Source organism: Mercenaria mercenaria, chromosome 7 (genome assembly GCF_021730395.1).
Source record: "Mercenaria mercenaria strain notata chromosome 7, MADL_Memer_1, whole genome shotgun sequence".
Classification (NCBI taxonomy): domain Eukaryota; kingdom Metazoa; phylum Mollusca; class Bivalvia; order Venerida; family Veneridae; genus Mercenaria; species Mercenaria mercenaria.
In genome coordinates this window covers 3,986,783-4,001,260 of record NC_069367.1, presented here as the reverse complement: position 1 = coordinate 4,001,260, position 14,478 = coordinate 3,986,783, and the positions used below count along the sequence as shown (strand labels likewise).

Below are 14,478 nucleotides of genomic sequence, written 5' to 3'. Positions count from 1 at the left end.
AAGCGTTGACACTGGTCTATTAAAGAAACACAGCTTCGGCTTTTTATTTTCATTTCAACAATATCCATTAGAATAATATCAGCATGCTGAACGATTTTTCCATGAAAAATGCCAGGCGAGGGGTACCGCCGTATGTATTCTAAGCTGTGAAATTTGTTTGAATCAATGCAAATAACAAGAAAATATAACTTACGTTAGAAATAATATGTTTTAAAGCTACATTAACTAGAAAGATAATCTTATTCAATATTTTTTTATAAGAAATTATGACAAAAATCAAGATATAAGCTATTTTAAACATCTCTGTTGCCATGGTTACTGTAAACTTTAAGAAAAATAGGGTACCATGTAAAGTGCATGGTATTTTGCTTATAATATTTCCCAAATATTCCATGTTAGTCATTAACAGAATGCCACTTAAGCCGTTGAAAACCCCTATTTTTATACATAGTAGTTTAAAAATGAGAGAAAATGCGTTACCATGGAAACACGAGCCCCGCGACATATGCATTTAAAGCTTATATTAGAAAGCTAACGTGCATACTAGTAAAATTATCAATTATGCAGACTTCTACGGATATCAATGAAACTAAAATACACTGAAAAGTGTTAAATGTCCGTATTTTCCTTCTTCTTTCAATATGAAATATCTTTAGAGGGTCATGTTCTTCAAACCTAGATAAAAATTGAATTTGAAGGGACAGAGACAAACGAAATTGAGATTGTAGCAGGTAAAACTCCATATTACACGAAATACAAACAAATGCTGCGGTTAAACTAACTTGAATTTACCCTTGTAACAAGGTAACCTACCTCCTTAAAGTCCTTGGTGATGTGTTAGAACCGTAATACTATATATCTCATTTAGTGATTTGCTCTTGTATAAAATCATTATTTGTCGTTCAGATGCGTATTATAATATATACTCTAGGAGCGCAGTATTCTTCCGCTAAAGAGCGAGTGTATATGTCCAGTTTCAAAGATAATAAACTTTTTATTACATACGTATCTACATTTATAAATGTTTGTTTGTTTTGTTTGTTTTGGGTTTAACGCCGTTTTTTTCAACAGTATTTCAGTCATGTAACGGCGGGCAGTTAACCTAAGCAGTGTTCCTGGATTCTGTACCAGTACAAACCTGTTCTCCGCAAGTAACTGCCAACTTCCCCTCATGAATCATAGGTGGAGGACTAATGGCAGGTGACAATAATAATAATAGCAGTATTCTCTGCGATAGGTACACCTGTATTTTGAGCTTGCAACGCCGTCCCACCGAGGTCAACATTTCTTTAAAATAAAACGAAAAAGAAGGATTTATGCATTTCAGACAGTCCAGAAAAGATCGGTCGGAGCACTGGGACATTGATATATAGTCATTTTCTACATTGCGATCGCAGAAAGCTAACTAGACAGAACGTACTTATATTTTCATTTCTACACTCAGTACCAGACATTTGCTTTGAGGTTATCAGCTATTACTACGTTGAACGACACTCGTAATAAAAGAAATCGTAAAAAGTATACACTTAATTTATTTCCTACACTTTAAGTCGTGAACTGTTTCCTGCTACGTACAAATATCACTACATATATAGTGCGTGTAAATTTTCAAAGTTTGTGCGCTTTCACAACATTTAAAATACATTTCACTTGTAAAAGATTGCAAAAATGTACATTGTCTAAATTTGTATATATATTTCAGTCAATCAAAACACCATTAAAAGTAGTCCTGTAAGGCCAAATGTAATACTTGTCTCTAAATGCCGATGTCTGAACCCAAACCTGTTCCCCTTTCCAGACATAGTCAACGGCGGCATTCCCAGCATTACTGTCAGTGCCCTTTGTTGCAATTACCCTTGTTTTGGTCAAATTGCGTATTTTCAATAAGACATGTGCAATTCCGCTGCTAGTAGATTCTACATTAAAAGTAAATATGTATGTTCCGGATGTCGGTGCTGTGAAGATCCCCGTTGATGCGCTGTACCCTCCGCCATGGCTATAGTCGACGTGGTCAAATATTATTCTTTCGTTTTTACCATAATGACTGCGTTCCGTAACTAGGCGCGCTGAAAATGCAACCGTTATATCTGAAATGTAAAACACAATTTTTACTAAGTAAATTATAGAACGATGTTTCTCACTACTGCAATGAAAAGGACGACCATATCTGTTCATATGACAGTGAACATGTGTTCTTTTAAAGAAGTGTGTTCGCCAATGCTTCCGCAAATTAGTGAACGCAAGCTGAAAAACAATGTCCTTATATTGTGTCACATTGCTCTAATAGTTATCCAGATTGAATAGTTCTTCTGCGTTTCTATAATTATATATGTGTTTTGTTATAATTTTACAGAGATCAACATAAATGACAATTTTAACTACCTTCTTCCTCTAAAATTCTTTTGCTCAGCTGACTGATTTGTTGATTGAATTTGCTTTCCACGTTTTCTGAAATATATACAAATTCATCATCATTTTATCTGAACGAATCCACATAAGTAGACACACTAAACCCTTCTAGTATCATATATACTCGTTTGTTTCAGTATAAGATCAAAATGAGCCGTGCCATGAGAAAACCAACATAGTGGCTTTGTGACCAGCATGGATCTGCGCAGTCTGGTCTGGATCCATGCTGTTCGCTAAAGGTTTCTCTAATTCCAATAGACTTTGAAAGCGACCGGCATGGATCCTGACCAGACTGCGCGGATGAGCAGGCTGGTCTGGAGCCAGCTGGTCGCAAACTCACTATGTTGGTTTTCTCATGGCGCGGCTCAAATGTGTTTCCACGACTGAACATCAGATTCAATACGTTTACAAATGCCATTTTCATTTTCAAACAACAAATATTCATTTCAAATAGGACATTTTTGCAATATAAGGCGGTTTTGAAATTTTTGAAATTTCGAATATGCAATTATAATTATCTGATGCAATATTTTTTACAAGTGCCATTTTTCACCATCAAACAAAAAATATTTTAAACAGGACATTTTTGTATAATTTGGAAGGTTTTTAATTTATGAAATTTTAAAAATGCAATTACATCAGATGCAAAATTTTCACGTTTGTCATTTTTCCACTATCAAACAAAAGATTTATGTTAAATATGTCATATTTGTATCATCTGGCAGTCATGCAAATTTTTTTTTTTAAAAATCGAAAATGCTATTACTTTAAATCAATTTGATTAACTATGTTTCCAATCTGTTATATTAAATAAATTGATGTAGTCATTAGATGATAAACATTTCAGAACAAGAGCTGTTACTAAAGTGCCTTCATGCAAAAAGATAATGTTGGCCCCTGTGACTTTGACCTTTGACCTGGTGACCCCAAAATCAGTAGGGATGGTGTACTCAGTAAGTACTATTAGCATGTGAAGTTTGAAAGTCCTGGGTGCAGTGGTTCGCGAGTAAAGTGCCTTCATGCAAAAGGTTAACGTCGGCCCCTGTGAACTTGACCATTGATCTGGTGACCCCAAAGTCAGTAGGGCTGGTGTACTCAATAAGTACTATCAGCATGTGAAGTTTGAAGGTCCTGAGTGCAGTAGTTCGCTAGTAAAGTGCCTTCATGCAAAACGTTAACATTGACCCCTGTGACCTTGACCTTTAACCTGGTGACCCCAAAGTCAGTAGGGGTGGTGTATGCAATAAGTACTATTAGCACGTGAAGTATGAAGGTCCTGGGTGCAGTGGTTTGCGAGTAAAATGCCTTCATGCAAAAAGTTAAACATTGGCCCCTGTGACCTTGACCTTTGACTGGTGACCCCAAAGTCAGTAGCCATCAATAAGTACTATCAGCATGTGAAGTATGAAGGTCCTGGGTGAAGTGGTTCGCGAGTAAAGTGCCTTCATGCAAAAAGTTAACGTTGGCCCCTGTGACATTGACCTTTGACCTGGTAACCCCAAAGTCAGTAGGGGTGGTGTACTCAATAAGTACTATCATCATGTGAAATTTGAAGGTCCTGGTGCAGTGGTTCGCAAGTAAAGTGCCTTCATGCAAAAAGTTAACGTTGGCCCCTGTGACCTTGACCTTTGACTTGGTGACCCCAAAGTCAGTAAGGGTGGTGTACTCAATAAGTACTATCAGCATGTGATGTTTGAAGGTCCTAGGTGCAGTGGTTCGCGAGTAATGTGCCTTCATGCAAAAAGTTAACGTTGTGACGAACGAACTAACTAACGAACGGATGGACAGTTGAAAACTAATATGCATAAAAAAAATCATATAATAATTTTGAAGAAATGAAAAATGTAGAAATCGTCTATTTTCACGATAAAATTGAATATAAAAGAACAAATTCAGGTGAAATATTAATTCAGCAATTTGCACCTACTGTATTCTCTCGTATTTAAGGTAGTGGACTTCAATTGTGTCATTTCCGGCTGGTTCCGAAAGTCATGTGATGGACTGGGCTACAGTAACAGACAAAGACTACCGAATTAGTGTACGGAGATTACGTTATCGCACGACAATTGCCACACGCCATTCCCTTGCGCCAACATTAAATCGCCCCTGTTGGATTTGCGCACGTATTGAGTGTACTATATACTGACTAAAGCTTAGGGCTATGTTTAACATAGGTTTAATAGTGTACATTCAATGCGTGCGTACACTCAATGCGGGAGATTTAATGCCGACCCATTCCCTTGGGTCCACTACCTTGATGAATACTGTGAAATCATTTATATTCGTGGGGGATTAATTTTTGTGGATTTCGAGGTTGAGTCAATCCTTGAATTTTAATCCCAACGAACAAGTAAAATTCCCATTCATTTTTTGTTCAAAAGTGGAAATCCACGAATTCATATTCCCACGAAATTGTCGTTTTGACCAAAACCACGAAATTTCATGACTACAAAATTAAATGATTTTACAGTAATCACGATAAATGTCTTTCAATGAGATAAAGTGTCTAACATTTGTTAAATTTCCATACCTTGTGTTCTTTCAACAGAAACAAGCTTTGACAACACCTCTGTTCTTTCGTCATTGATCAAGCGAGTGAGTTCGTTTTTCGCACTTCCCAACTCTGATCTAGTTTTAGAAAGGATATTTTGGCTAACCTCAGTAATCGCATCAAGTAAATCTTCGCGGTTTTCTTCTATATCCTTTCGCACTTTCCCTATCTGGATGTCCGTCAACATTAACGAATTGTTTGTCTCCAGCTTATGATCAGTTATTGCGTGAACTAGGCCATCAACCGAGCTTCCCGCGGAGACATTCAGCAGCGAAATTTGGGATCTAATTTCTGATTCAAATGCTCTAAATTTGTTTTCAAGTGTGTCCACCATTTTTCTCAGAAGAGCTTTCTCAGCAGCGAGCATTTTTCTTACTGCCACTAATTGCCTTTTTACTTCAACATTCACATCATAATTTGTCATGTCCTCTTCTCTGGAATCCGTATTTAGCGTAAAAGCAGAAATCTTGGCTTCGGCATTCTCTATTCTGCTGACGATCGCGCTTAAATCAGACTTAAAATCTGCTTTTGTTTCATCCAATTCAGATTTTAAATAATTTGTATCATGAACTAAAGAATCTATTCTCCGCGTCAACATGTCATAAACAACTTCAATTTCAGGATTCAGTTCCGCGGCCATCTCGCTAACAGAATATATAAACATCACACAAACAAGAATTTTAATTCTAGCGCCGGCCATATTTCAAACAGTCCTAATTCAGTAACTATAAATGTATGTCCTTTAAAAATAAAGATCTAGTGGTAAGTGATTAAATCTCTTAATAATAATACCAACGTACTGTCACGTGACAAAAACTCTCAAAAACGTATGTCAGATGCATTCAAATAATATATAGCTCTTTATCTGCTGATATATTGAAGCTGTGAACTGCGTCATAATTTACCAAGCAATCACCAGTGTGTAAAGTGGTTGATACTTTAAAAATGCACATGAGAATAGGAAATAGGTTTAATTCTTTGCCTATCATACTTCATACCATTATATGTACATATTACTTATAGCGATCAGGAAATGAGGATCAGTAACAAATCTTCATATTCATTTTTGCATGACTTCATTATTGTTTATGTACGTGTGGCGGCTGTAAAAAGTCTCATCGTACTTATATTTGGTATTGTTATATTTTCTGGTCCTTTGCGATCATGCAGTGCATTCATTGCATGATATTCGTATTGTTAATCTTCAAGTTTTAACTTTAGCCAATCAACATTAAGCGTTGAACTTAAGACGGATCTATAGTACCCACTATGCACTGGTGATTTATATACAGAGTCATGTAAAAATTTCTCCAATTGACCAGTCTATAGTTCAACACAGGTTTGCTGGACTAGAGTCAAAACTTTAGCTAGAGAGAAACAATATGTCTTACGTCATGCAATGAAAGCACTTACTAAATGGCCAGTCGGTCAATATGTGTATATTATATCAAACAAATTGGTTGGAGAGATTTATTTCAGATGGGTATGGTTCACTGCAGTAGACAGCTAAAAAAAATGATAAAAACATAGTTTCACAAAGTGATAGAATATATCATATTCCAAGATTTTTTGTGCCAGTCGGTGACAGTTCCAGATCCTACCCCTGATATCTACAATCTTGTTTAATTTATTTATTTATTTATCTATTCATTTTCCTCTCTTTTTTGGTGTTATGAAACATGTGTTAGCTATATTTTGAACCTTTTACTAGGAAAAATACAATAGCTAAAGACGGGATATTATAAAAGCTAATATGCATGTGAAATAACATCATTTCATTGGTCATTACATATTATACAATTATTGGCACTTGAGCCATTGGATATGATGTGATATCCACCAGAAGAGAGCAATATTGACCGAGGCGATATCACATCATGTACAATGGCTCAAGAGTCAATAACTATTTTATTATATGGGTTCAGGTTTATGAATAAGTAACAAAAATTTCTTGAAACATATTTAATGTTTGAAAGTAACAATAAATAACTTCCATTCTATTTTTAGAAAGTCATGTTTAATGGGGAAAACCCACTAACTATTAAACATGAAATATATTTTGATAGATGAGAAGCGGTTTAGGCCAATGAAATTTAGGTTATTTTTAGAACATATAATAAATATTTTTACAGACATTACCACGAAATAGTGACCAGACGTCGGTAATGAAGAAATATCTGTCAAATACTTACGTAACGTTTAAATTGGGAGTATAGATAACTATTTTGCAATATTTATATGTTAATACATTTGTATCGGGAAATATACACGAGCTCTACAGCGAAAATATTGCTCGACTTTAGAGCGCAATATCATTCCGCAAAAGAACTCGTGCATAATCTAGTAAATTATTTATAGGTTATTAGATTTGTATCGAGAAATATGCACGAGTTCTATAGCGGAAATATTGCGCGTCTTTAGGAGCGCAATATTATTCCGCGAAAGAACGAGTGCATATTTCTCGATGAAAATCTAATAATCTTTTTATTACATACACATACTACACTTGTAATTATCATATAAATGATATAAATTTGTTCTTTAGTCTAGTAAAACTGAAAATGTCGTAGTTAACGAACTTTTGAACGTGACGATATGCATGAAACAGGCATCACAAATGATGTCACGCACCCGATATAAAACTGGAACGTCAACATCTTCTGTTATAACACCTTTTTATATATGCGCGTTCCGTGGCAAAGCGTAAACGCATTACGACCCCAAAACGGATATTTCAAAAGGAAATGACCTCAACGTGAAAAACTAACGCAGACATTCCCGTGCGTTTCATGGAAATTTAATGACGTTGAGGGATAATTTATCCGTTTATCAGGGGTTTTTTTACCTAGATCTGAGGGATCAAAGATCAACTAAGTCAATTTAAAGGGAGAGTAACTTTTTTTATAACCTCGCATAATTTATTGAAAACAAAACCTTTTGTTAAAAAAAGAATAAAAGAAAATTTAAGATAGAAATAAAGAGCAGGATAACGTATAGATACAATATAAAATTAAACCACGGTGTTAATTTTATAAAGCATGGGTTAAAGTCACACGCCTGCCAACTAACTTGGTTGTTTCACCTTTTTTTTCATAATAAATTAATTTCATAAAGTGCCATTTTTATTAAATTCGTCGGTCATCTGTTCAGAATAAAGAAATGCAGACATTGGCAAAACTCACTTATTATCAACAGGTTTATTGTCATGCTGTCTCAATGTTAGGCTTTTGAGTACCTTGTGATACTTATTTGCAAGCAATACCTAATCCCAACATTTAATGTTTATATAAATATTTGTTATGTACATCCGAATTCTTGTCTCAAGTAATGCATTTACGTGTATGTCATTAAAGAACGAAACAAATCCCTGTATTCAACTCCCTGAATACGTAAAAATATTAAACAGGAAATGACGTCACGATGGCGTCTCGACGTTCTATGCGTCAAAATGTTCACAGTTTCAAAGAAATTTTAGTCTTATTTACCTCGAGTTATAGTCAATTTTGACAGATACATTACTAGAAAGAAATAGAAATGGTATTATATTAGAAATATAGCTGCTTCAAAAGATCAAACATCTGAAGTCTAGGTTCTGTAATGAGTTTTGATAATTCCCTGTTTGTGGGAGCATATAAGCTTTGATATGAAATCTACTGATCCGTGGCAACATAACTGAAATAGTGTTTAACAAATTATACAAACACATGTACATAAATTCTATCTTTTATAGATGTATAATATACAGTACAAAATATATAAAACATGTATGTGATAAATAATGTACACGTCACTACCGACATATGTGCAAATGATGATATAGAGATATGTACATGACATTATTGACATAATTATGTATACAACATTAGTGGTATACGTACATGATTACATGATATGACATATAGGAGAGATCGTGTTTGTATACAAATTCTATTTTTAGAACTGATAAGACAGTGATCGGGTGGGCAGAAGCCGACCGTCCATGTTTTTTGTAAACAGTGATGTTTTTCTAACTGTCTAAACTCTCTTAAAACACAAATTACATAAATAATTTTTTGATCAATGGAAAGGTTATAAAACAAGCAATTTATTGATTACTTTTAATTGTTATTTCGAAATAAAATGGATTAATTATGAAGGCTTAACTTACACTGTTTTTCTAACAAACGTAAGTGATATACCTACATGTGTACCTGAACTCATTGACATATGTACATGACATCATTGACATAAGTACATGACATAAGTGGCATAATACATGATATTAGTGACATATGTACATGGCAAGTGCGATGAAATAGTCTCAGCAATTAAGATATAAGGTATGGAAAAATATGTTTTAACGTTATTAATACACGAACAAGGGGTTATACGTCCGCTGAACAATTTCACGGCGACGTATAATCGATTTTAGTGTATTAATCTAAGTAAAACATTATTTTGCTGTATTATTTAATTTACAATAATATTCCGTCTCATATCATTCTCTAGACTGTCATCTGCTGTGAATGCAAAGGTAGTGATTACATCAGCGTTTCTTAATTTCGACGATATCAGTCAATTAAAATACCATTGAATGTTGTCCTGTAAGGATAGATATAATACTTGTCTTTCAAGCTTGAAGTTTCTATCCAAGCTTTATCACCAGACCAGAGATATGCTATACCTACATTTCCCCCTGTTTCGTTAGTGCCTTCAGCTGCAATGGCTCTAGCTTTGATATACCCACGCACCATCAAAAGCACATGTGCAATACCATCGCCGGTAGATTGTATATTATACGTAAACAAGTAGGTTCCAGATTTCGGTGCTGTGAAAATCCCCGTTGATGAGCTGTAGCCTCCACCATGACTATATATAACTTCATCAAATACTATCCTTTCGTTTTTACCATAGTAGCTTTGTTTTGTATCAAGGCTCGCAGAAAATGCAACCTTTCTTGCTGTAAATAAAGTAATAACTGTTTTACTAAGATAATGAGAAATCTGTATGAAGTTGCGAAATCTTAATGCAATTGTCATTTGAACAAAAATAGAAGCATTTCCGAACTTGGAGTCCATGTTATGAAACTGTACAAAATAATTACGTTTAACCTGATGCAAGGAGGCTTGAGGGGTACTACATATTGCATTTCCTCTCATGTACAGACTTATTCAAACCGAGAGTGCTATCATCTTGCTAGGTCACGTTCTATACTTCCAAAGAGTCTTCTTATGAATTTTATTTTAGAATACTGTAAAATCATTTAATTTCGTGGGCATGAAATTTCGTGGTTTTGGTAAAAACGTCAATTTCGTGGGGATGTGAATTCGTGGATTTCAACTTTTGAACATAAAATTAATGGGAATTTTACTTGTTCGTTGGGATTAAATTTCGTGGATTGACTCAACCACGAAATCCACGAAAATTAGTCTCCCACGAATATTAATGATTTCACAGTATTACAAATGAAAACACGAAAATCAAGACGCATTTTTCTGTTATCAGTTAAAACACATTGCCAAACGATCAATCGTCCTTTAACATTACATATATTAGTTATTTGGAATATTATTGTCATAAAACTTGTCAAACTTGCTACGAATACATTTTACATTGATGTTGAAAATCTAGAAAAGACAAATAAAAAGGCCATAACTCACAATCTTGCCGAATACATAAAGAAACCACTTGCCTAAGGCAGTCAGTTAGCTAACTGTTTTAAAATGAACTTATGTTATTAAGTCTCAACCTGGCTTAAGTGGCCAGAGTATGATTTTCCTTGACTGGCTCCTTAATACAGATTTGGCATTACATCTTAAAATGTAAGCCGTAGCAGGAATATGATTCTGTTCATCATATTAGAACAAAACCTGACTTATATTCATTGTTTTTAGCAACATGTTCTCGGAATTGTTATGTATATAATATATCTGTAACTATATAGAAAAGACATTTTTACAACATAAAAGTGTAATAATTTTAGACATGACCAGTTTAACTACATTTGAACAAGTAGATGAATTAGGTCAACATAAATGATAACTTATTATAAACTACCTTCTTCCTTTGAAATTCTACTGCTCAGCTGACTGATTCGATAGTCAAAGTTGTCCTCTTGGCTGCCTGAAATAGAAGCATACAAATAAATTTAAATGTTTCTCATTGCAGAGTTGGTGCAGCCGTTCGGCGCATGCGCAGAATTATTATCAAATGGAACGCACGGCAAAAATTCTCATTTTTTTGCATGTCCGCATGCATTTAGTGTATAATGTGCATAATATATTGACTAAAGGTTATGGTCAGAATCACCATGGTTACAAAATATATACATTTAATGTATTTTTGTTCAAATTTAGTTAATCCGGTATATACCGGAGTCTGTAATATATCATGGGCGCACCAACTCTGTATTTAGTCACAGCCAATAAACTTGAACGCAATAATATGAATATACAGTACCTGTAACTGACATCTGTGTTTGTCTTTAGATTGTATTTTATTGAGTACCTAGGGGACGTGGACGGGAGTATGCATTTCAACTACCATTATTCAAACCGAGCTTGCAACACTTTCGTTTTTTGTCGTGTTGGGCGACACCTGTGGTTTTCTACTTTTTTCTGTTTTTCAAATGGATATCATATTTAGAAGTTTTAAGTCATTCCACTTACATATTGAAACATCATGCTTCCAGTTGAGGTGGAAATGTGCTCTGTGGAAACTACTGTTGTAGTGACCGGTATAGAATGATAAAAGCTGGGAGATGATAGTCGTTTTAACATAAATTTAATATCTCATATATAAGGATTCTATTCTTTTAGCCTTATTTCATGCATGTATAAAATGTGCAAAATCATGTGCCAACAAATAGAAAATAAACATGTAACACAAATTTATGCAAATTTGCACTGCTGTTAGAATACAGTACCATACTACATTTAAGTTGATATTAAAAATATTTATTTAGATAAATGCTATCTAACTTTGAATGATAGATCGAAGAACAAAAATGAGTACATGTGATATCTCTAAATTTTCGCCACATTTTTTAGTAATTCAGTTGTTCTACAAGGCTTCTGTTTTAGTTTTTTTTTCACAAAACATTTAAGGTAAAGCACACCAAATGAACATCGGCAATTTCCGTGAGGTAACGTGTTTTCCGTGACAGACTTCGGCATTCTCCGTCTCTTTCTCGACCGAGTTACATTAGCAGCCGAAGAATACCGAAGCAGTATCGGAAAATTACGTTATGTCACGTAAGTTTCCGAATGTCATTACGTTACATTAATATATAAGACACTAATGTGTATAAGACACTAAAGAATAAAAGAGCAAGAGTTTGTTAATAACCTTTGAATCTGTATTGCGTTAGAAATGTTACCCATTTAAATGATAAGATTGGAACGTAGACAAATTGTAAATTAATATACAATACCTTGTTCCCTTTCAAGGGAGGTAAACTTTGACGACATTGAACTTAATCGGCTCTCCGCGTTATTCAGGCGAGAGTTGATCCCACTTTTCGCAGTTTGCAAATCTAAGCTTGTTCTAGTTAGAGAAGTTTGTACTTCTCGGATTTTGTCTAAGGATTTTTTTGATTTGTCTTCTAGTTCTTGCCTTACCTCGTTTAGTTTTATGTCGGTTTTATTTTTCATTATCATGTCCGAATCTTCCATCATGTTTCGGAATTCAACGTTCATAGTTTCTATCTGCAGGTCTGTTTCGTTCATCATATATTGGAGATCGGTGTTCATCAAAACGAGCGAAGTGTTAGTCTCTATCTTGTGTTTAGTCATTGATTGTTCAAGACTGTCAACAGAGTTATCCAACGAGACATTCATAAGTGTCATTTGAGATTTCATATCTGATTCAAACTTCGCAAATTTGTCCTCAAACTTCTGTACTATTTCCCGCAAATGTTTTTTCTCAGTGTAGAGCATTTTCTGTGCTATTACTGATTGTCTCTTCATTTCAGTATTGATCAAAGATTCAGAAATGTCTTGCACATTCTTAATTTTATCATTTATCAGGGATTGAGATTTTTCTTCCTGATTTTTGTCCGCGTCAATGTTACTAGCCGACATATTAGCTTGGATATCTTCGATCTTCTTTTCTACTCTGTTCACAACTAATTTTGTTTATGCCAAGTCGGATTTTATGCTGTTTGTTACTTGAATTACAAAATCTATTCTCCTTGACAACGCGTCATAGACAAATTCCGGGCTTAATTCCGCCGATGCTTTCCCGACAAGGCAGAATATTGAAAAGAAGTAAATAATTTTAATTCCAACTTGAGCCATTATTTTCCCAATTTTGCAAGACTTATGATGCCGAATGCGCTTAGCAAACAGTGTAATTAATATTGCAATAATGTCTTACTCTCGCGCAGAATTCAAGCTTTATACATGTTGAGCACATGTGGTCTGCATGAAAATGTATGGTTGATCGGACGGACAAATAATTCACATTTGTGAAACTATTGTTAAATTTAGGAATATTGATGTATATTACTCTACAGTTTAAACAAAATTTCTCTGAATTCATAAAAGGTATTAGTTACATTTTAATTATCTGTTGATCATCGCCATTATATAATTGGTCATAAAGGCGATACAACAGTTCAATTTGTATTTTTAAATAGGACAAGGTAAGCATTTATCAATTTATATATTATTATCTATCATCAATCTGACTAAAGTACATCTCCTATTGCGCTACGCATAGGATCTGAGAATGACCTATTCATAGCCTCGTTCTGACGACCCTTTCGCTAGCCAGTCAGAGCTTAACTTACAACATTTTGCAAATCTACCTTTAGTCTTGACTTTTAATATTTACAATTCTTATGTCGTAATGTGTCAGATAGCCGGTTATCTCAGTCGGTTGGCCACTTGCTCTGTAAGCATGGGGTCCCGGGTTCGAGTCCTGGAATGACTGCACATTTTTCTTACTCTCTGACATTCGAACAAGTCGTCTGATTGGTTCAAATAAAAATAGATTTGTGAAAATAAAAATAGCAATACTGCGAATCCAAAATATACAGAAGACGTATGTGAATGGGTCGTTCTCAGATCTTCGTTTAGAAGATCAAGTACTTAAGTCAGATTGATCTATCATGTACTTGTCTGAAAGCCTAAGCGCTACAAATAAAGTTAATTCGTGAAAAAGTACATAACTTTTGTTTCTTTCATCCATTTATTTTTGTTGGGTTTATAGTCACAAATTTAGGTAATATTGCGAGGTTTCCAGCTTTGATGGGTAGAACCGCCAATAAGCCAGCTAGATGGCTTTCTCCGATTATTTTCTACATCCCAGACGGGGTTTCGAACCAACTTTGCCTAGGGACCAGTGACCTTAACCACTCGGCCGTGTAGCCCCATGACTTTTATTTAGATACTGCTTCATATTTCCAACACCAGCTGAGTAAAATGTTCAGTAAAAAGTGTTCACGTTTACTGTTAGCCAAAGGCGTATTTGACGAGAATCGGTTCTTCTCATTGCAATGACCCCTAAATACACATGTACTCAAAGAATTGAAGGTA

At 34.7% G+C, this 14,478-nt stretch overlaps 2 protein-coding genes across 2 annotated transcripts; both read right to left on the bottom strand.

The window, feature by feature from the left end:
• Positions 1 to 1,514: 1,514 nt before the first annotated feature.
• On the bottom strand, positions 1,515 to 5,855 carry LOC123555113 (uncharacterized). The gene is made up of 3 exons (XM_045345708.2): positions 4,940 to 5,855; positions 2,383 to 2,448; positions 1,515 to 2,087 (listed from the first exon to the last, which is right to left on the bottom strand). Exons 1-3 carry the CDS (start codon positions 5,658 to 5,660, stop codon positions 1,699 to 1,701), a joined length of 1,176 nt encoding a protein of 391 aa, XP_045201643.2. The 5' UTR covers positions 5,661 to 5,855; the 3' UTR covers positions 1,515 to 1,698.
• Positions 5,856 to 8,671: 2,816 nt separating this feature from the next.
• On the bottom strand, positions 8,672 to 13,323 carry LOC123555114 (uncharacterized). Its single transcript, XM_053547394.1, has 3 exons — positions 12,372 to 13,323; positions 10,997 to 11,062; positions 8,672 to 9,899 (listed from the first exon to the last, which is right to left on the bottom strand). Exons 1-3 carry the CDS (start codon positions 13,018 to 13,020, stop codon positions 9,511 to 9,513), a joined length of 1,104 nt encoding a protein of 367 aa, XP_053403369.1. The 5' UTR covers positions 13,021 to 13,323; the 3' UTR covers positions 8,672 to 9,510.
• Positions 13,324 to 14,478: the final 1,155 nt, after the last annotated feature.

Excerpts from the sequence above, each read along its gene's own strand:
- LOC123555113 (XM_045345708.2), bottom strand. The coding sequence starts at position 5,660 with ATGGCCGGCGCTAGAATTAAAATTCTTGTTTGTGTGATGTTTATATAT. Across the intron at positions 2,449-4,939 it reads TTCTGTTGAAAGAACACAAG|AAAACGTGGAAAGCAAATTC; the intron begins GTATGGAAATTT and ends TATATATTTCAG. Across the intron at positions 2,088-2,382 it reads AAGAATTTTAGAGGAAGAAG|ATATAACGGTTGCATTTTCA; the intron begins GTAGTTAAAATT and ends TTTACATTTCAG.
- LOC123555114 (XM_053547394.1), bottom strand. The coding sequence starts at position 13,020 with ATGTCGGCTAGTAACATTGACGCGGACAAAAATCAGGAAGAAAAATCT. Across the intron at positions 11,063-12,371 it reads CTCCCTTGAAAGGGAACAAG|GCAGCCAAGAGGACAACTTT; the intron begins GTATTGTATATT and ends CTTCTATTTCAG. Across the intron at positions 9,900-10,996 it reads TAGAATTTCAAAGGAAGAAG|CAAGAAAGGTTGCATTTTCT; the intron begins GTAGTTTATAAT and ends CTTTATTTACAG.